The following is a 21,636-nucleotide window of genomic DNA, read 5'->3' on the forward strand; positions in this document are numbered from 1 at the left end:
CTTTTCACGGCACTGTAGAAGCAACAGTCATTTTTCATACTTTGGTTTCTTAAAAGATCATAACATTTCATGAAACACATGGTTTTGACTGTTCATGAACTTTAATGTTGCACAAACTCAAGATAGAAAGATTATAGGCTAATGCCCAATGTAAAATTCCACGCACCACTCCCTCCTTATAAGGATGTTTTCAGACCCTTCAACCACATTTATTTAGGTCTAGCATTAGTTTAAAGATCAATATTTACCCGAAATATGAATGGCATTAATTACATTGTATAGAAGATGAAAGTGACTTCAAACAAAAAACAAAATTCTGTCAGCTTTATTGTTTCAAGACAAGTTAAATATGCATTTGTGTGTTATTAAAAAGGATGCATCATATGTCATATAGCAGTGGTTAATTTTAGTTGATAAATCTATTATACTTTTATATCAGAAATGATGATGAAATTATATCAATTAAAGAAAGATAGAAATGACAAAAACATGAAGTTATAAAATCAACCATATAGTAACCTAAACATTATACTGAAACATTGCATTACAATACACTATCAATATTAAACTGTCAAATTATTCAGATCAGTAATGTGGTGCTAACCGTTGCCTGGCTTGGATCAGAAAAATAGGCCCAGAGAACACAATTTCAACAAGAAAAAGAACAATGTATTCACTGAGGCCCAATTCTCAAGGGATGACAGCAGTGTATTGAGGAGGCAGGTGGTTCTGTTGAAACCCTGTACCCATATCGCCTCCCTCAGGACCCTTTGGGTAGTTCCCAGTCTGTAGAAACAACACAGTACATATATGACCTTAACTACTGTATAGTTATGTTCCAAATGGCACCCTATTCCTAATATATAGTGCTCTACTTATGACCAAAGCCTGCACAATATACCCTATATAGTATACTGGGCCAAAGTAGTGCACTATATAGGGATTAGGAAGCCGTTTGGGTTGCATGCTGATAGAAATTCTACAATAAAGAGATGTTAACAAAAAAGCAACAGTACACATGCTCAGTATCTTTACATTAAACTGATTACTTACTGGGTTGAGCATGCTTTGTAAACAACAGGTGTAGACTAACAGTGAAATGCTTATTTACGGGTCCTTCCCAGCAATGCAGAGAGAAAAATAGAAAAGGTTTTGAAAAATAGTAAAACAAGGAATAAATACACAATGAGTAATGCTAACATGGCTATATACACGGGGTAGCCGTAACCCTGCACAGAGTCGATGTTCAGGGGTACGAGGAAATTGAGGTAGATATGTGCATATAGGTAGGGGTAAAGTGGACCAGGCAACACAATAGATAATAAGCAGTAGCAGCAGCGTAGGTGATTAGTCAAAAGAGTTTGTGAAAAAGGGGGTCAATGCAGATAGTTTGTGTAGCTACTTGGTTAACTATTTAGCAGTCTTATAGCTTGGGGGTTGAAGCCGTTCAAGGTCCTGATGGTTCCAGACATGGTGCATCCATACCGCTTGCCATGTGGTAACAGAGAGAATAGTTTATGACCTGGGTGGCTGCAGTCTGAATATGTTTAAGGCCTTCTTCTACCACCGCCTGGTATAGAGGTCCTGCCAGGTCACTGCTATTCTCCTTATAAGCTGATTCATCGTTGTCAGTGATCAGGCCTACCACCGTTGTGTCGTCAGCAAACTTGATGATGGTGTTGGAGTTGTGCGTGGCCATGCAGTTGTGGGTGAACAGGGAGTACAGGACGGGACTAAGTACACACCCCTGAGGGGCTCCCGTGTTGAGAGTAAGCATGGCGGATGTGTTGTTCCCTACCCTCACCACCTGGGGCGGCAAGTCTGGAAGTCCAGGATCCAGTTGCAGAGGGAGGTGTTCAGTCCCAGGTACCTGAGATTGGAGTGCACTATGGTGTTGAATAGAGATTGCGGGATCTGTGGATCTGTTGGGACGGTATGCAAATTGGAGTGGGTCCAGAGTGTCTGGGATGATGGTGTTGATTTGAGACATGGCTCGCTTTTCAAAGCATTTCATGGCTACAGATATGAGTGCTAAGGGGCAATAGTCATTTAGACAGGTTAGCTTGGGTTTCGGCGGCTGGGTGTCCCTTTGTAGTCCATGATAGTTTGCAAGCCCTGCAGAGCGTAGTAAGATTCAATCAGTCCTGTATTGATGGTTTGCCTGTTTGATGACTTGAGGAGGTGGTAGCGGGATTTCTTAAAAGCGTCCGGGTTAGTGTCCCGCTCCTTGAAAGTGGTAGCTCTAGCCTTTAGCTCAGTATGGATGTTGCCTGTAATCCATGGCTTCTGGTTGGGATATGTACGTACAGTCACTGTGGGGACAACATTGTCAATGCACTTATTAATGAAGCCGGTAACTGATGTGATTAACATTGAGAAGTTTGATGAATTCCGGAACATATTCCAGTCTGTGCTAGCTCGTCTTGTAGCTTAGCATCCGCTTCATCGGACCACTTTCGTATTAAGCTCTTCACTGGTACTTCCTGTTTTGAGTTTTTGCTTGTAAGCAGGAATCAGAAGGATAGAGTTATGGTCAGATATAGAACAGAGGTTAAGGGCGGTTTATTTGCTTGCCAACATAGTCTTGTCAGGATGCCGGCTCGTTTGGCTTCTCTTGTGCCGTCACTTCCTCTTGAGTCCCAGGGCCTGGTCTGGAGTAAGCAGAACGTCCAGAGCTGCCCACTTGTTGAAGTAGAAATTGCCATCCAACTCAAGGTTAGTGATCTATGATCTGATGTCCAGAAGCTGTTTTCAGTCATAGGAAATGACGGAGACATTATGTACAGCAAAAGTTACCATCAATGTAAAAAAATAAAACACAATAATAGCAGAATTGGTCAGTAGCCCGTAAATTGTTTGCTATCCACTGCAGTGCCATCTGGTACCCAGAAAGCATGGGAGGATAGGAGCCATTTGGATTGTATAGTTTGAGTGCTTTTTGGGATATCACTTCTTGCAAACGGGGAGAAGTAACACATAATGTGATGGGTCAGGTCATAGGTTTGGTTAGCCCTTTTGGGCTCCCGAGTGGCGCAGCGGTCTAAGGCACTGCATCTCAGTGTTAGACTACAGACACCCTGGTTCGAATCCAGCTGTATCACAACTGGCCGTGATTGGGAGTCCCATAGGGCGGTGCACAATCGGCCCAGCGTTGGCTGGTGTAGGCCGTCCATTGTAAATAAGAATTTGTTCTTAACTGACTTGCCTAGTTAAATAAAGGTTAAATAAATGTAAAAAAAAAACATTTCTGTACATTGGAGTCATTCCATGTCCCTTTTGAATAGCTGAGGTGATTTGGTCAAGTGTAAAATGCTCCATCTACAAACAATTGATTCTTGATTGCGATGTGGTTTTGGGTACCATGAACACTCAGTTAAATTGTCATCCAAAAATAACCGTAGAAATACAAAAATATACACTTACTGTTTTCTGTTTTACCACACATTTCCACTGAGGTTTTTTGTGTAACACAAACTGTAAACCCCAATGTGCTGTCATTGCTATTTTATTTTAAGAAACCTGTTGCACTTAAAAACTGTTTGGGCTGCAGGGGCAGTATTGAGTAGCCGAATAAAAGGTGCCCATTTCAAACGGCCTCGTACTCAATTCTTGCTCGTACAATATGCATATTATTATTACTATTGGATAGAAAACACTCTCTAGTTTCTAAAACCGTTTGAATTATATCTGTGAGTAAAACAGAACTCTTTTTGCAGCAAACTTCCTGACAGGAAGTGGAAAATCTGAAATCGATGCTCTCTTCTAGGGGCTGCCTATTAAAGTCCTTGATATTTATTAGTTTAGATGCACTTCATACGTCTTCCACTAGATGTCGACAAGCAGTGAGAGAAGAAATTGAGTGTGTAACTTGATCTGGGCTCGCATAATAGCTCTTGGCATGACGTGTCACCAGTTTCCTGTTTTCTGGAGAGCGCGCGAAGGGACCTGGTTTTGCCTTCTGTACAGCTGTCGTTATAGACAACTAATATCTCCGGCTTTGATTTTATTTGATACATATGACAATATCATCGTAAAGTATGTTTTTTCAATATAGTTTCATTAGATTATTGACATTTTTTCGGGACGTTAGGCGTGTTGCGTTGTGTGCCTTTGTTCAGGAAGGAGAGCTTAGCGCCACTTTGCTAGCTTTCTGTGCTAATTGACTGGAGAAGAGGACATTCTAAATGCAAACAACGATTGTTCCCGACAAAGGACCCCTTGTACAACATTCTGATGAAAGATCATCAAAAGTAGGACCCATTTTATGATGTTATTTCATATATCTGTCGTACATGTGAACTAGTCGTTTGCGGCCAGGTTTTGGGTACTCTCTCGCCATAACGTAAACTGCATATCGTAATGAAGTTATTTTTAGAATTCTAACACGGCGATTGCATTAAGAACTAGTGTATCTATCATTTCCTATACAACATGTATTTTTTAGTTATGTTTATGAATAGTTATTTGGTCAGAATATGTGTGTCAGAAAAAGTGTCAGAAAAATATCCGGACGTTGTGGGAAAAAGATGCTACGTTAGCACAATGTATAATCACTGATTTCAGCTCTAAATATGCACATTTTCGAACAAAACATAAGTGTATGTATAACCTGATGTTATAGGACTGTCATCTGATGAAGCTTATCAAGGTTAGTCAAACATTATCTATCTTTTGTTGGTTTGTTACGATCGCTAACTTTTGCTACTGGGGAATGGCTTGTGTTTCTGGCTATTGTGGTAAGCTAATATAACGCTATATTGTGTTTTCGCTGTAAAACACTTAAGAAATCGGAAATATTGGCTGGATTCACAAGATGCTTGTCTTTCATTTGCTGTACACCGTGTATTTTTCAGAAATGTTTTATGATGAGTATTTAGGTATTTGACGTTGGTGTCTGTAATTATTCTGGGTGCTTTCGGTGCAATTTCTGATTGTAGCTGCAATGTAAACTATGATTTATACCTGAAATATGCACATTTTTCGAACAAAACATAGATTTATTGAATAACATGTTATAAGACTGTCATCTGATGAAGTTGTTTGTTGGTTAGTTTGGTTGGTTCTTGGTTAGTTAGGTTGGCTTTGTGCATGCTACCTGTGCTGTGAAAAATGTCTGTCCTTTTTTGTATTTGGTGGTGAGCTAACAAGAATATATGTGCTGTTTTCGCTATAAAACATTTTATAAATCGGACATGTTGGCTGGATTCACAAGATGTGTACCTTTCATTTGCTGTATTGGACTTGTTAATGTGTGAAAGTTAAATATTTCAAAAAAATATATTTTGAATTTCGCGCCCTGCACTTGAAGTGGCTGTTGTCATATTGTGGCCAGCCTCGGGCTTGCAGCCAGAAGAAGTTAATATTCCAGAGTTACTTGGTGATTTTGTTGTCATTACTCAAATCTGGACCCTGTAGTGGGACCAGATTTGAGTTATGTCAACTTGAAAATTCTGAGTAACCCCCCCCCACTAAGCCTTCCCAGTGTGCCTTTTCCAGTGAATTGTAGAGTTACCACCCATAACTGTATTTGTTAGTGACAGAGATGTGGTTGTTACATTTTTCACTCTCACTCTGTGGCCTTCACCTGTGAGTTGCAAGACAAATGTTATCATTATATTTAAACTTCATGAAAACACACGAGGCCTATCTTTACCCTATTTCAGTGGCCTGAAATGCATGGTTTACAGACCACATGAGGCCTGCAAGTAAGGTTGCAAATTTCCAGTAACATTCCCAAATTCCAACTGAGATTTCTGGAAAACCTGGGAAATTTACCAGAAATTTGCCACCCTACCTGCTAATCAGATTATGCTGGCTTGCAATGTGATGTTACAGAGTTACAATATCCAACAGTTTAACATTTGAATCGCCTGCAACCTGAATGAATAACTACTGCCAGGGTTAGGAGACAACCTAAGCCATTTATTAATAAACTAGAACAACCATTTTAGTAATGGAAGCAAAAAATCGAACTAAATGATTGGATTAGTTTAGAAAATGTGTTATGTTATTTAACTTTGTGTAGCACAAGATGAATCAATCATTCAGTCAAGGTACATGCATTTTTTATTTTTTATTCCTCCCCCAAAAACCTACATGCAGTAGAGCATGCTGGGGGATAAAATCACAACTTAAAAAAGTAGAGTTGTGTGACTTCTCATTTAGTTGAGTCAGTATCACATTAATATTTTAATAATAATTTAAGGACCGACGCTGGAGTCGAGAAGCAGGTACGGGGTGGGGTGTCAAACATTTAATGAGGAACAGACAAGGAACAAGACAGGAACAGCGTCAGCACACAGTTAACAAAACGACATACAAACATTAATGTGAAAACGGGAAACAGAGCTGGGGGACAGACAGATATAGGGAAGGAAATAACAAAGGTAAAAGGTTTCTTTCTTTTCTTCTGAGTTTCCATTAGCTCAGGAAGAGCAATGCAAAACACCTCCGTGGGAATCTGTGTTAAAACAGCGCAGAGTAAGTGTGTCTTTTTTATTTGTAAAATCATTTTGGGGTGATATGAAAGTAGAATTTTCCAAAACCGTATTGCACGCAGTGATTATTAACGGTTAGACAGAGCATCGGGAAAGTTTAACATGTTGGCCCTGCTGTGGTTAACTGTTCAAATTAGAACCCTATGGCTGTATCGGCTTGGGTTCTCAAGAGCTATGGTTAGGTTAAAATTATAAAGTCACAAATGGCAAAAATCACCAGGGGCTAATCATTTAGTTGAAAATTGTTGTGTTTTAGTAACTTTGATTAGCAGATGGTTCTGTTTGACTTTTTTTCAAGGTGATGGAAAAGTGTTTTAATGATGTATATGTAACGGATGTGAAATGGCTAGCTAGTTAGCGGGTACGCGCTAGTAGCATTTCAATCAGTTACGTCACTTGCTGTGAGACCTGAAGTAGGGTTTCCCCTTGCTCTGCAAGGGCCGCGGCTTTTGTGGAGCGATGGGTAACGACGCTTCGTGGGTGTCAGTTGTTGATGTGTGCAGAGGGTCCCTGGTTCGCGCCCGTGTCGGGGCGAGGGGACGGTTTAAAGTTATACTGTTACATATATAAACCCTGGATTGTATTAGCCATTGAGAGCTTTGAAGTTTAGCTCACATAATACAATGTGAAAGTATGCATTAAGGTGTCTGTAATAGAATAAACATGTCAAAAACGAATGTAGACATTAATAAAAGCATTTCGATAGCTTACATAATCTTATTTACATTGGAGGAGAAAAGCCAAGATGGCTGTGCGGTGGCTTCAATACAGCAACCCCTGTCAGTCATACAGGGTTTATACACACTGGTTCTATCACGTGCAACGACGTCAACGATTTTAATTGGACGACGCTTAAACTTCAACTCAAACGTTTTCTAATGTTCGCAAGTACGGACCCACAGAATTTCATCATACAGTGACCAATGTTTTGGTGATTACACATTTTAAAATGAAAGTTTTCGCAGTGGAAATGTAAAAAATTACTGCAGAAACTAAGAAACTACGACTCTGGGGAGATCTTTTTAATTCAAATTTTAGATAACAAGCAGCCTATTTGATATGGCGACCTTGCAGTTCAACCTCCAAAAGATGTCATACCTCGTAGTTGTTCTGAGGAGGGTAAGGTGCGTTGCTTGGAGTCATGCTGCCATGAGGTACCGGTATTTGATTCCCAATGATGAACACTTGCTAAAAGACAGACATGTCAATTTTAAGTCCATTTCTAGTAATTCATTATCGAATATACAGGTGTCATGACTGCTCAGTGCTCTTACAGTTGCCAAAACATACACTATATATACACAAAAGTATGTGGACACCCCTTCAAATTAGTGGATTCGGCTATTTCAGCCATACCCGTTGCTGTCAGGTGTATAAAACCGAGCACACAGCCATGCAATCTCCATAGACAAACATTGGCAGTAAAATGGCCTTACTGAAGAGCTCAGTGACTTTAAACGTGGCACCGTCATAGGATGCCATCTTTTCAACAAGTCTGTTCATCAAATTTCTGATATGATTTCGGTAGAAACTGTAAGCTCTCTCACCATCCACACACACACCATACCTTCAAACACCTGTGTCTTTATAGATCACCTGATGTGTGTTTACCACCATTTGTCTTCCCCTAGTGGTCGGGAGTGTAATTGCCTTAAAAATACCATAATATAAGACACACCCAAATTGGCTCTGACACTGGGTAAAGTTCATGATGCACTTGACCTTAACAAGGGGCCCAAGGAACAGTGGAAGAAAATTAGCCCAATAACATCAAAGATCCACCACCATATTTTACAGTAGGTATGGTGATATTTTCTGCTCTTGCGTTCCAATTTCGATGCCAAACTCACCACTGGTGTGTGTGGCCAATGAGTTATATTCATGTAATCCAACAAACGTAAACGCCTGGAGTTTGCTAAACGGCATTGGCACTTGGATTGAACCCTGTGATTTGATCAGATGACATGAACAAAGAGCTCTTTCGCCTCACACACACCAGTGGTGTGTTTGGTGTTGAAATAAGAATACATTAAGCAGAAGAAAAAAACATTAAATAAGTGCAGACGAAGGATGTCAATGATGTGGAAGTATTCTGTATGGATGAATGGTCTAAGATCCCTCCCAATGGGGTCTCCAAATCATAAAACATTTTAGAAAATGTGTCAGTGCTGTTATCCTTGCACAGTGAGGTATTGAAAACAGGGGTGTCATTAATATTGACCCATACCTGTTAGAAAAAAAAAATACTACTTGTTAAGCAAAAACACTTTCTCTGAGCAATTGTATTAATACACATTTTTGGGCACATACGATGCATCTCAGTATTGTATTATTTATTTTAAACAGTCATTTTTGCTCATTTTTATCAAGGGTGTCAATAATTTCGGGCCACACTGTATATGGAACTAGATTTCTATGTCCAAAGAAATCTATGTCCAAAGACTCACCTCAGGGGTGGAACGGCAGCACAGGCAGACAGCTCTGCAGGCGAATGACGAGACACAGATGGACACTATAAACTCCAGCAAGGAGAAAACAGCCAAAACACCTGATATTCCCTGGGACCTGACCTTTAGACAGATAAGAACAGGAAACAGCATTTAACTAGACTACACCTCCATTTTGGAGCAATTATGTACAATTAAACTTTGACTCCTGTTTCACTGTGGGCTAACAAGAAGTATAAGTAATAGCATCTATATAGCATAGCATCTATATAGCAACTCAATAGCATCTAATTCACTATTGCTTGCATGTTCGAGATATCACATATCTGCTCCAAATGGAGTATAATTTAAACGAATAAAAAACATTAAACAGTACGTACATTAGTCTAGTAATACGATTATAGATGATAAATACCCCTTTACCGATTTACAAATATCTCCTGACTAAAGGAATAAGCATTTGGTATATACCCGATACTGTTGACAGACAGAGGACGTAGGGTAGTAGACATAGGATGGAGGGTAGTATGAAGGATTGCCTGGATAGTCACAGTAGTACAAGAGGATCCCAGCACTGTCTAAAGAATGCATAATGGTGCCAGTAAGAGCAGTAACTGTGGCGACAACATTCATTCCAAGGGAGCCTTTTACCTAAGGGACAGAGAGCAGAAAGAGAACATGGGATTGAATGATTGGTTGTGAAGAATGAAATGCAATATAAAATACAGTGTGTTGACAATCATTATTGCAAGTCTTTATTAAAGGGGCAATTCGCAGTTGCTGAATCGTCAGTGCGGGAAAAGGAGGAAAACAAACAGATTGAATGAAAACATGAGTGCCTATATGTGAAGTAGATTCTATGTTGTTAAATAGAGTGGAACTATATAAATCAAAAGCCAAAACTTTATTGAGGCAAAAATAGTTGATACTGACCAGACATTTGTTCAGTTTGTTGTCAGCAGCAACAGTTAGAGAGCCTGCAACTACATACTGAGAAGGAACAAGGAAGAGATTATACAAGCCTACATACCAAATGGCACCCTATTCTCTACATAGTACACTACAAAAGTAGTGCACTATATAGGGAGTAGGGTACCATGTGGGACAAAAATATTTCTACAGTATGACCAAAATTCAAATTCAAGTTGAATTCCTCCCACATAGAAGTCAACAGAAACTGAAATGCATGAGTGTATGAATGGCACAGGCCTAGCCAAATACATATACATTGATAAAAGTCATTTGTTAAGTCATTCATTATACATTAAAGATTTTATATATATTTTTTAAATTGCACATACTGTATTGTTTTTAATGCATTTCTTTTCAAAATATGACGATTCAATTATTAGGATGTTTTGTTTGCATCACGACAGACAGGAAATGTAAGAAATTATTATTCGACAGAGCAGCTCACTCACAATGATAGATCCCCAGACAAATATTCCACTAAATACTCCAATATTGTCTACTTGTGGTCCGGCAGTCATCACGATTCCTGTCAACAGCATCATCAAACCAATCACGATCTGTACGGTCTGTGAGAGAAAAACAAAGCAGAAAATTCATTTTTCTCTTCGTTCAACCAAAATTAAAAATCGTTTTCAAATGATGTAAAACATAAATTCTTACTCCCAGCGCTTTTGGATGCCCTGCCCGGAAACTTCCCAGCACTGAAGAGACCGTCTGTCCCAGACAGTGAGGAGCAGATGCGACCCCTGCGACCCCCATCCCGTTCCCATAGGGGTAGACATGGGTGAATACCACCGCCCCGTTAGTGGTGGTTGTTTGAGAGCTGGACATCTTCAGAGGACAGAAGGATGTTTGTAGTACAGTAAGAGGTGATATGGCTGGTCAGCGGTGTTTTGTTGAGCCTCCTGCAAAGTTTGTACTCTACCTGGGACTTCCAGAAAATAATTTACCAGGAAATGTAATGCACAATAGGTGTGTGCGTCAGCCACTAATCCGACTTTGAACACTCCCCATTTAAATATGGGTGGGTGGTAGGCTGTGTGTGTCTGTGGTTACTGTATCATCTGTTTAGTTGACTAACTTCCTCATGGCTGAGCGACCTTTAGTTCATTCTTTATTGTCATAACTTCCCATCTTGGGCTTGAAGTTCCTTGCCTATAGAATACAGGCTATAAAAGAAACTCATACACTTCCATGAAAGTTGCATAAGTTTCTATTTCATGCTACATAGCATGGAAGTGTACACATTTATTGTGTTCCGTATAAGTAACCATCTTCAAGGTGTAGTATAATAAAGCAATTTAATTTAACCAAATACTTTGCCCCTCTGCGGGGAGACATCCTGAATTAAAGAAGTAGGTGAAAGAACCGGAACTGTTTATTAGTGATTGTTGGTGAATGGACATTAGATAATCATGACAAACAAAAAAGAGCTTAGTAAAGTGGAGTGTAACGGCAGCCTTCCCTCTCTTCATGAGAAGAGAGGGTGTAACAGGGATCGGACCAACACGCAGCGTAGCCAGTGCTCAACATGTTTAATAAAACGATAAACAGTGAAGACTTAACACGATACAAAATAACAAATGTGGCAAACCGATACAGCCCTATCTGGTGCAGAGAAAACACAAAGACAGGAAACAACCACCCACAAACCCCAACACAAAACAAGCCACCTATATATGATTCCCAATCAGAGACAACACAAAACACCTGCCTCTGATTGAGAACCATATTAGGCCAAACATAGAAACAGACAAACTAGACACACAACATAGAATGCCCACCCAGCTCACGTCCTGACCAACACTAAAACAAGCAAAACACACAAGAACTATGGTCAGAACGTGACAGTACCCCCCTCCTGAGGTGTGGACACCGAACGCACCCCCTAAAACTCTAGGGAAGGGTCTGGGTGGGCATCTGTCCGCGGTGGCGGCTCCGGCGCTGGACGAGGACACCACTCCACCATTGTCTTTGTCCCCCTCCTTAGCGTCCTTTGAGTGGCCACCCTCGCCACCGACCTTGGCCTAGGAACCCTCACAAAGGGCCCCATCAGACTGAGGAGACAGCTCCGAACCGAGAGGTAGCTCCGGACCGAGAGGTAGCTCCGGACCGAATGGCAGCTCCGGACCGAATGGCAGCTCCGGACCGAATGGCAGCTCATGACCGGAGGGCAGCTCATGACCGGAGGGCAGCTCATGACCGGAGGGCAGCTCATGACTGGCGGGTGGCTCTGGCGGCTCCTGACTGACTGGCGGATTTGGCGGCTCCTGACTGGCTGGCGGCTCTGGCGGCTCCTGACTGGCTGGCGGCTCCTGACTGGCTGGTGGCTCCTGACTGGCTTCTGACTGGCTGGCGGCTCAGACGGCGCTGGGCAGGCAGGCAGGCAGCTCAGACCTGCTGAGGCGCACAGTAGGCCTGGTGCGTGTTGCCGGAACTTGTGGTACCGGCTTGTAGACACGCACCTCAAGGCTAGTGCGGGGAGCAGGAACAGGGCACATTGGACTCTCGAGGCGCACTATACACCTGGTGCGTGGTACCGGCACTGATGGTACCGGGCTGAGGGCACGCACCTCAGGGCGAGTGCGGGGAGAAGAAACAGTGCGTACAGGGCTCTGGATACGCACAGTAAGCTTGGTGCGTGGTGCCGGAACTGGTGGTACCGGGCTGGAGACACGCACCACAGGGAGAGTGCGTGGAGGAGGAACAGAGTTCTGGAGACGCACAGGAAGCCTGGTGCGTGGTGTAGGCACTGGTGTTACCTGGCTGGGACGAGGAGGTGGCGTCGGATATACCGGACCGTGAAGGCGTACAGGAGCTCTTAAGCACCGAGCTTGCCCAACCTTACCTGGTTTAATGCTCCCCGTAGCCAGGCCAGTGCGGCGAGGTGGAATAGCCCGCACTGGGCTGTGCTGGCGAACCGGGGACACCATGCGTAAGGCTGATGCCATCTACACCGGCCCGATGAGACGTACTGGAGGCCAAGCACACGTACAGGAGACCGGGCTAAGCACACGTACAGGAGACTCCGTGCGCTTTTCCGCACAACACGGTGTCTGCCCGTACTCTCGCTCTCCACGGCAAGCCCGGGAAGTTGGCGCAGGTCTCCTATCTGACTTCGCCACACTCCCCTTTAGCACCCCCCCCCCCCCCCCCCCCCCCACCAAGACATTTTTGGGGTTTCTTCTCGGGCTTCCTGGCCAGCCGTGTTCCCTCATAACACCGGTTCCCCTTTGCGGCTGCTTCCGCTCTCCTAGCTGCCTCCACCTGTTCCCATGGAAGGCGATCCTTACCAGCCAGGATCTCCTCCCACGTGTAGCAACCCTTTCCGTCCAACACCTCTTCCCAAGTCAATTCCTCCTGGTACCGCTGCTGCTGTTGCTGCCGCTGCTGCCCGTTGCTACGCTGCTTGATCCGAGATTGGTGGGTTGTTCTGTAACGACAGCCTTCCCTCTCTTCATGAGAAGAGAGGGTGTAACAGGGATCGGACCAACACGCAGCGTAGCCAGTGCTCAACATGTTTAATAAAAACGATAAACAGTGAACACTTAACACGATACAAAATAACAAATGTGGCAAACCAATACAGCCCTATCTGGTGCAGAGAAAACACAAAGACAGGAAACAACCACCCACAAACCCCAACACAAAACAAGCCACCTATATATGATTCCCAATCAGAGACAACACAAAACACCTGCCTCTGATTGAGAACCATATTAGGCCAAACATAGAAACAGACAAACTAGAAACACAACATAGAATGCCCACCCAGCTCACGTCCTGACCAACACTCAAACAAGCAAAACACACAAGAACTATGGTCAGAACGTGACATGGAGTGTATATAAATCCTGAGATATCATGTAAACATAAGCTTATGTCTATCTTGCACCTCTCTCTCTCTCTCTTCTCCCCACTCTCTCCCTCATCTTCCTCTCTCCTATTCTTCCCTCTCATCCTCCCCTCCCCTCTCTTCCTCTCCTCCTGTCTCTTCCTCTCCTCTTTCTTCCAAGGTTTTTATAGTTTTGTGTTTTAAAAGTTGTAGAAACATCTCAAGGATGATCAATGGAAACAGGATGCACCTGAGCTCAATTTCGAGTCTCATTGAAAAGGGTCTGAGTACTTAAGTAAATAAGGTATATCTGTTTTATATTTGTAATAAATTAGCAAAAATGTCAAAAAAACAGTTTTCAATTTGTCATTATGGGGTATTGTTTGTAGATTGATGAGGAAAAAAATATTTAATCAATTTTAGAATAAGGATGTAACAAAATGTGTAAAAAGTGAAGGAGTCTGAATACTTTCCAAATGCACTGTATCTGGTTTAAAAAGGAAGGAAAATACAATCACGAGTATCAACTTTTGTAGACAATATACTGACGCACAGACAGTGCATTGCGCAAACAAAACAACCCTCACAATTTCAACTGGAATTACTTTTTTTACTTTTTGTTGAAAACAAATATTTGATTGCGAAGAGACTGTCACTGGCAAACATGGTTACAGACCCAACAACATTATATAGTATCTCCTCCTCATCAAGAAAAGCACATCAGCTAATTATAATACACAAAGTAAGCAAAACAATGAAATCATTCCAACATTGCCTAAAATGATGAATAAGATATTAATGAGATAGACCTATATAAGCTATATAACAATTGAGATGTACAAAATATTGCATAAGGGAACGATGAGCGGATAACAGGCAAGCCGTCATTTTGTTTAAGACGTTAATGAGTGAGTTGTTGATATACTGTAACTATTTGTTCAGCACTTTTTAAATGTACAATGACAGATTTCAGAACATGGGTCATTCTTACATTATTCTCCCTGTATACCAAGTCAGAACTGTAGGACAAATAACGGGGGCATATAAGCAGACAATGAAAGCTCTTACAATATTCAATAGATTACATTTCTCGAAAAACAGGCTACAGGTTACATGTGCACCACCTAGTCAGAACAGTAGGCTAAGTCCTGAGGGGGAGAGGGACCAAATTCTAAGGGTGAGACACATGGGCTACTAACAGCTTACTACACAACATACACTTACTATTACTTTCTTGGCTACAGTATACATATCTTCCCTGCATATTACAATACATTTTTGGACTCATCTTGTTGTGCTGTGCTCACTTGAAAAGGAAGATGACACGGAGGTCCTTCTTGTGGGCAAATATTGCCATCAAAGTCTGTCATTCTCTGGATTTGTGGTGCTTTCAAGACAACTGGGAACTCTGAAAAAAACAAGGTCGAATCATGATGACGTCAGTGATCTTCAGCTCATAGCTCTAGAAAAGGGCCCGAGTTCCGGATTTACAATTCAAATCAAAAATTGAATCTGTGCTGTAGGTGTCCTGGAGGGCTGTTTGTGAGGGTTTTAATTGACAAGCCAAATTTCTTCAGCCTCCTGAGGTTCCCTCTGCTGTTTCCTGAAGTCTACGATTATCTCCATTGTTTTGTTGACGTTGAGTGAGAAGTTATATTCCTTACACCACAATCCGAGAGCCCTCACCTCCTCCCTGCAGGCTGTCTCGTCGTTGTTGGTCTGCAAACTTGATGATGGCCACGCAGTTATGGGTGAACAGGGAGTACAGGAGTGGGTTGAGCACGCACCCTTGTGTGGCCCTGGTGTTGAGGACGACTGACCACCTGGGTGCGGCCCGTCGGGAAGTCCAGGACCCAATTGCACAGGGCGGAGTTGAGACCCAGGGCCTCAAGCGTAATGTTGAGCTTGGGGCGTACTATGGTGTTGAATGCTGAGCTATAGTCAATGAATGGCCAGTGTGCAGTGTGATGGCGATTACATCGTCTGTGGACCTATTGAGGCAGTAAGCAAATTGAAGTGGGTCTAGGGTGACAGGTAAGGTGGAGGTGAAATGATACTTGACTAGTCTCTCAAAGCAGTGAGTGCTACGGGGCGATAGTCATTTAGTTCAGTTACCATTGCATTCTTGGGTACAGGAACAATGGTGGCCATATTGAAGCATGTGGGGACAGCAGACTGGGATAGGGAGAGATTGAATATGTCTGTAAACACACCAGTCAGCTGGTCTGCGAATGCTCTGAGGATGCATCTAGGGATGCCACCTGGGGCGACAGCCTTGAGAGGGTTAACAAGTTTAAATGTCTAATTCTAATTAATTAAAAAGAATAATTCAACTTAATTGTGTTAATTTATTATGTGTCTGAGATTGTTTTAAATGGTGTCTGTGAAAGACAAACAATTTAGTGTACATTTTGTTTACTTTCTGCTCACTTTATTGCATTAGTGAGCCCTCAAGTGATACTTTAGCCTAATTTGCTACATAGGTGTCACGCCCTGGCCTTAGTTATCTTTGTTTTCTGTATTATTTTAGTTAGGTCAGGGTGTGACATGGGGGATGTTTGTGTGTATTTGTCTCGTCTTGGGTGGTTGTATTGTATAGGGGGTTTTGTAGAGTGTATGGGGTTATGTTCAGTGTAGGTGTTTAGGAAAGTCTATGGAATGCCTGGTTTGGTTCTCAATCAGAGACAGCTGTTTATTGTTGTCTCTGATTGGGAGCCATATTTAAGGCAGCCATAAGCATTAGGCTATTGTGGGTAATTGTCTATGTGATGTTGCATGTTTGCACTCAGTATTATAGCGGTCACGTTCATTTTGTATTGTTTGTTAAGTGCTCTTCGTTATTAAAAAGAAGAATGTATTTCTCTCATGCTGCGCCTTGGTCTCCTCACTACGACGATCGTGACAATAGGTCATCTGCCTTTTTTGCAATTATTTTGCATTGGACAAAAGATGTAACCCACAAATGTTGGCTTAGGTTTTCTTGCCAAACTAACAACGTCTTACTATATTTAAATTATTTTATTTGATTTCAACTAACTTGTTTTAATTCAATTAAGTTACGTCAGCCATGGAGAAGGAGAGCCCACAGTCCTTGGTTGTGGCTGCGTCGGTGGCGCTGTGTTATCTTCAAAGCGGGCAAAGAACATGTTTAGCTTGTCTGGCAGCAAGACGTCGGTGGTTGGATTTCCTTTTATAGTCCGTGATTGACTCTAAACACTGCCACATACGTCTCATGTCTGAGCCGTTGAATTGTGACTCCATTTTGTCTCGATATTGACGTTTTACCTGTTTGGTTGCCTTGTGGAGGGAACGACTACTCTGTTTGTATTCTGCCATATTCCCAGTCACCTTGCCATGGTTAAATGTGGTGCTTGGTGCTTTCAGTTTTGCGTGAATGCTGCCATCTATCCATGTTTTCTGGTTAGGGTAGGTTTTAACCTGTTTGGGCTGCAGGGGCAGTATTGAGTAGCCAGATAAAAGGTGCCCATTTCAAACGGCCTCGTACTCAATTCTTGCTCGTACAATATGCATATTATTATTACTATTGGATAGAAAACACTCTCTAGTTTCTAAAACCGTTTGAATTATATCTGTGAGTAAAACAGAACTCATTTGGCACAAACTTCCTGACCAGGAAGTGGAAAATCTGAAATCGATGCTCTCTTTTAGGTCCTGCCTATAAATGGGCATGATACGTATTAGTATACATGCACGTCATACACCTTCCCCTGGATGTCAAGAGGCTGTGAGAGAAGAAATGGAGTGTTTATCTTGGTCTGAGTTGGAATGAATCCTCTTGGAATGACGTGTCACCCATTTCCTGTTTTCAGGAAGACGCGAGAAGGAACCGGGGATTGCCTTATGAAAAGCTGTCGTTATAGGCGACTACTATCTCCGGCTTTGATTTTATTTGATACATGTGACCATATCATCGTAAAGTATGTTTTTTCAATATAGTTTAATCAGATTATTGAATTTTTTTCGGGAGTTTTGCCGTGTTCCGTTCTCTTCCGTTTGTTGACATGGAGAGCTTCGTGCCACTTGGCTAGTGTGCTTGCTAAATCGAGAGGGAAAAAGGACGTTCTAAATCCAAACAACGATTGTTCCCGACAAAGGACCCCTTGTCCAACATTCTGATGAAAGATCAGCAAAAGTAGGAAACATTTTATGATGCTATTTCATATATCTGTCGTACATGTGAACTAGTCGTTGGCGCCCAGCTTTTGGGTACTCTCTAGCTATACCGAAGCTGTATGTCGTAATGAAGTTATTTTTAGAATTCTAACACGGCGATTGCATTAAGAACTAGTGGATCTATCATTTCCTATACAACATGTATTTTTTAGTTATGTTTATGAATAGTTATTTGGTCAGAATATGTGTGTCAGAAAAAGTGTCAGAAAAATATCCGGACGTTGTGGGAAAAATATGCTACCTTAGCACAATGTATAACCACTGATTTCAGCTCTAAATATGCACATTTTCGAACAAAACATAAGTGTATGTATAACCTGATGTTATAGGACTGTCATCTGATGAACCTTATCAAGGTTAGTCAAAAATTATATATCCTTTGCTGGTTTGTTACGATCGCTAACTTTTGCTACTGGGAAATGGCTTGTGTTTCTGGCTATTGTGGTAAGCTAATATAACGCTATATTGTGTTTTCGCTGTAAAACACTTAATAAATCGGAAATATTGGCTGGAATCACAAGATGCATGTCTTTCATTTGCTGTACACTATGTATTTTTCAGAAATGTTTTATGATGAGTAATTAGGTATTTGACGTTGGTGTCTGTAATTATTCTGTCTGCTTTTGGTGCAATTTCTGATTGTAGCTGCAATGTAAAACTATGATTTATACCTGAAATATGCACATTTTTCGAACAAAACATAGATTTATTGTATAACATGTTATAAGACTGTCATCTGATGAAGTTGTTTCTTGGTTAGTTTGGTTGGTTCTTGGTTAGTTAGGTTGGCTTTGTGCATGCTACCTGTGCTGTGAAAAATGTCTGTCCTTTTTTGTATTTGGTGGTGAGCTAACATAAATATACGTGCTGTTTTCGCTGTAAAACATTTTAAAAATCGGACATGTTGGCTGGATTCACAAGATGTGTACCTTTCATTTGCTGTATTGGACTTGTTAATGTGTGAAAGTTAAATATTTCAAAAAAAATATATTTTGAATTTCGCGCCCTGCACTTGAAGTGGCTGTTGTCATATTGTGGGCGGCATCGGGCTTGCAGCCAGAAGAAGTTTTAATAGTCATAGTGTGTACAACATCTCCTATACACTTCTTGATGAAATCAGTAACCATCTCAGTGTACACGTCAATATTATTCTAGGAAGCTATCCGGAACATATCCTAGTCCCCGTGATCGAAACAATCTTGAAGCGTTGATTCCGATTGGTCAGACCAGCATTGAATAGTCCTTAGCATGGGTGCTTCCTGTTTGAGTTCATGCCTATAGGAAGGGAGGAGCAAAATGGAGTTGTGGTCAGATTTGCCGAAAGGAGGGAGGGGGAGGGCCTTGTATGTATCCCGGAAGTTAGAGTAGCAGTGGTCCAGTGCGAGTGCTACAGTCAATATGCTGTTAGAATTTGCTTTGTGAAAAGCCCTAGCTACAATAAACACACCCTCAGGATATATGGTTTCCAGTTTGCATAAAGTTCAGTGAAGTTCCTTGAGGGTCATCATGGTTTCGGCTTGAGGGGGGATATACACAGCTGTGACAATAACCAAAGAGAATTCTCTTGGGAGATTATACGGTCGGCATTTGATTGTGAGGAATTCTATTTCAGGTGAACAAAAGGACTTGAGTTCCTGTATGTTGATACAATTACACCATGAGTCGTTAATCATGAAACATACACCCCCGCCCTTCTTCTTCCCGGAGAGTTGTTTATTTCTGTCAGCGCGATACACTGAGAATCCAGTTGGCTGTATCGGTTCTGACAAGATATCCCGATAGAGCCACGTTTCCGTGAAACAGAGTATGTTACAATCCCTGATGTCTCTGTGGAAAGCAACTCTTGCCCTGATCTCGTCAACTTTGTTATCTAGGGACTGGATATTAGCGAGTAATATATTCGGAAGCGGTGAAGGGTGCGCGCGCGCCTCAGGTCTGACTAGAAGACTGCTCCAGCTCCCTCTCCTCTTGCGGCGTTGTTTTAGGTGGTCCTCTGGAATCAGCTCAAATTCCGAAATGGATGACTGTTCAAAACGTATTTTTCCAGTCGGAGCCTGTTTTTTTTCCCCCCGAGGTCCCAGTTGTCTTGAACTCACTGATGTCAAATTTTCGCAGTTCCGAGTTAACTGTTGTTTTGAGCGAGGCACAAATCATGCTTCATTGACAGCATGGCAAAGTTGAATGTTAATTATTTTAAACTTGGAAAAGAGACCCTTAATCCCAGATTTGGTTCCACACAGCCAGTCCACTAAATAGCAGGCTAGAGATTGCTTTGCAATGCTTGCAGTTAGCCACAGTTAGACTCCTTCCAAACTACTCATTGTTCAATTTGCGATTTCCAACTTGTTGTGAAATGTTTATATCCAATGGCCGTTGAGCACCGATACGTTTAAGCAATAATTTCTCTTCATATGGCAAGGATTAACAGTATTTGCCAGTAGATTGTCGACTTGATTCATGATGATGACTGCTAGCTAAGATTTTGAAAGTATGATTTTGACATGATCAGTCCAATCAATGCTGTAGATATAACGTAATTTGACATCCTTTTCTCTGTGGCCAATAACCTTGAGACCTCCTTGGATGGGCACTTCTAGTGTAACTCTATGGCAGAACCCAAGGGGCTTGAATTTTCCAACTCTACCCTTAGACTTGGCAGTCACGTTGAGCTAATCACGGCGCAACTAGAGAACATTACCAACACCTGCGCTCCGTATATTCCCGCTGGCTGCCTCACCACCCCAGAAAGCATTGAGCTCAGGTGGCTGGAGTCTAAATCTTTTCCAGTCCTTCCTGATTTGGGATGGGGTCGTCCGACATGATTGTGTTCAAGTGCTTTTGAAGTCTGAACAATTCTTCATTATAATGTCAGTTAGCTTGCTTAACATTGACAGTATGTCAAAAACGTATTTGTTGTAATCTTTTGGTTGAAAGTGGGTAAAAGGTCAGTGGAGAAACATCAACATTTCATCATTTTATCAGAGTTTGCCACTTGTAATTCCGACTTCAAGTGGAATTTCTAGGAGGTTCCGATAACTCTGACACAGCATAAGGCGAAAGGTCAGGTCATAGGTTAGGTTTAAACGTAGATTCAGCGAGATGACGTAGATGCACAAAGTAAACGGTTATAGCACACGAGGTTGGTGGCAATTTAATTGGTGAGGAAGGGTTCGTGGTAATGGCTCGAGAGGAATTGGTGGAATGGTCTCCATGTGTTTGATGCCATTCCATTTGCTCCGTTCCGAGAAATTATTATGAGTCATCCTCCCCTCAGCAGCCTCCACTGAGATGTATTAGGTATATTTCCGCAACAACCGGTAGCGTTGAAGGCGAGACTAAACTTCTCCACTCTTTTGATCCGGTAGCTACCACGTTGAAGCAGTGTGAAGCGCACCTGTGCACATGCTCGGATACTCTGTGTGAGAACAATGTATTGCGTCTCATCTCAATCTGCGGTGCTGCAACATCACGCTTAGTCAACCTTTAAATTAGTGTGACCTGCCAGGTTCAGAAGCTTAAACTCCATTCGAAAAAAACTAGAAAACCCTATTTGATTTTTGCCCAAAATGTGGAGAAAAAAACCTAGAACTGAACATAAATCTGAACATATTTTAGTTCGTTTTGGAGTCAATGATAATTGTTCCAGTATAGTTTCAGTATTTTAAATGTGTTTGAATGATAGGGCAACATT

General features: G+C 41.9%; 1 protein-coding gene across 1 annotated transcript; it reads right to left on the reverse strand.

Moving 5' to 3' along the window:
* Nucleotides 1-310: 310 nt before the first annotated feature.
* Nucleotides 311-10,849, reverse strand: LOC129822355 (membrane-spanning 4-domains subfamily A member 4A-like). Its single transcript, XM_055880580.1, has 7 exons — nt 10,577-10,849; nt 10,366-10,482; nt 9,878-9,934; nt 9,416-9,595; nt 8,945-9,067; nt 7,596-7,685; nt 311-786 (listed from the first exon to the last, which is right to left on the reverse strand). The coding sequence occupies exons 1-7, from the start codon at nt 10,745-10,747 to the stop codon at nt 691-693; spliced, it is 834 nt and encodes a 277-aa protein (XP_055736555.1). The 5' UTR covers nt 10,748-10,849; the 3' UTR covers nt 311-690.
* Nucleotides 10,850-21,636: the final 10,787 nt, after the last annotated feature.

This window comes from Salvelinus fontinalis, chromosome 2, assembly GCF_029448725.1.
Source record: "Salvelinus fontinalis isolate EN_2023a chromosome 2, ASM2944872v1, whole genome shotgun sequence".
Taxonomy (NCBI): Eukaryota; Metazoa; Chordata; class Actinopteri; order Salmoniformes; family Salmonidae; genus Salvelinus; species Salvelinus fontinalis.

What these genes read in the sequence shown, in the direction of transcription:
- LOC129822355 (XM_055880580.1), bottom strand. Translation starts at nt 10,747, where the DNA reads ATGTCCAGCTCTCAAACAACCACCACTAACGGGGCGGTGGTATTCACC. An exon ending in GGCATCCAAAAGCGCTGGGA is followed by an intron (nt 10,483 to 10,576) that starts GTAAGAATTTAT and finishes TTTCTCTCACAG; the next exon opens with ACCGTACAGATCGTGATTGG. An exon ending in CTGTCTGTCAACAGTATCGG is followed by an intron (nt 9,068 to 9,415) that starts GTATATACCAAA and finishes ATCTGTCTAAAG; the next exon opens with GTCAGGTCCCAGGGAATATC.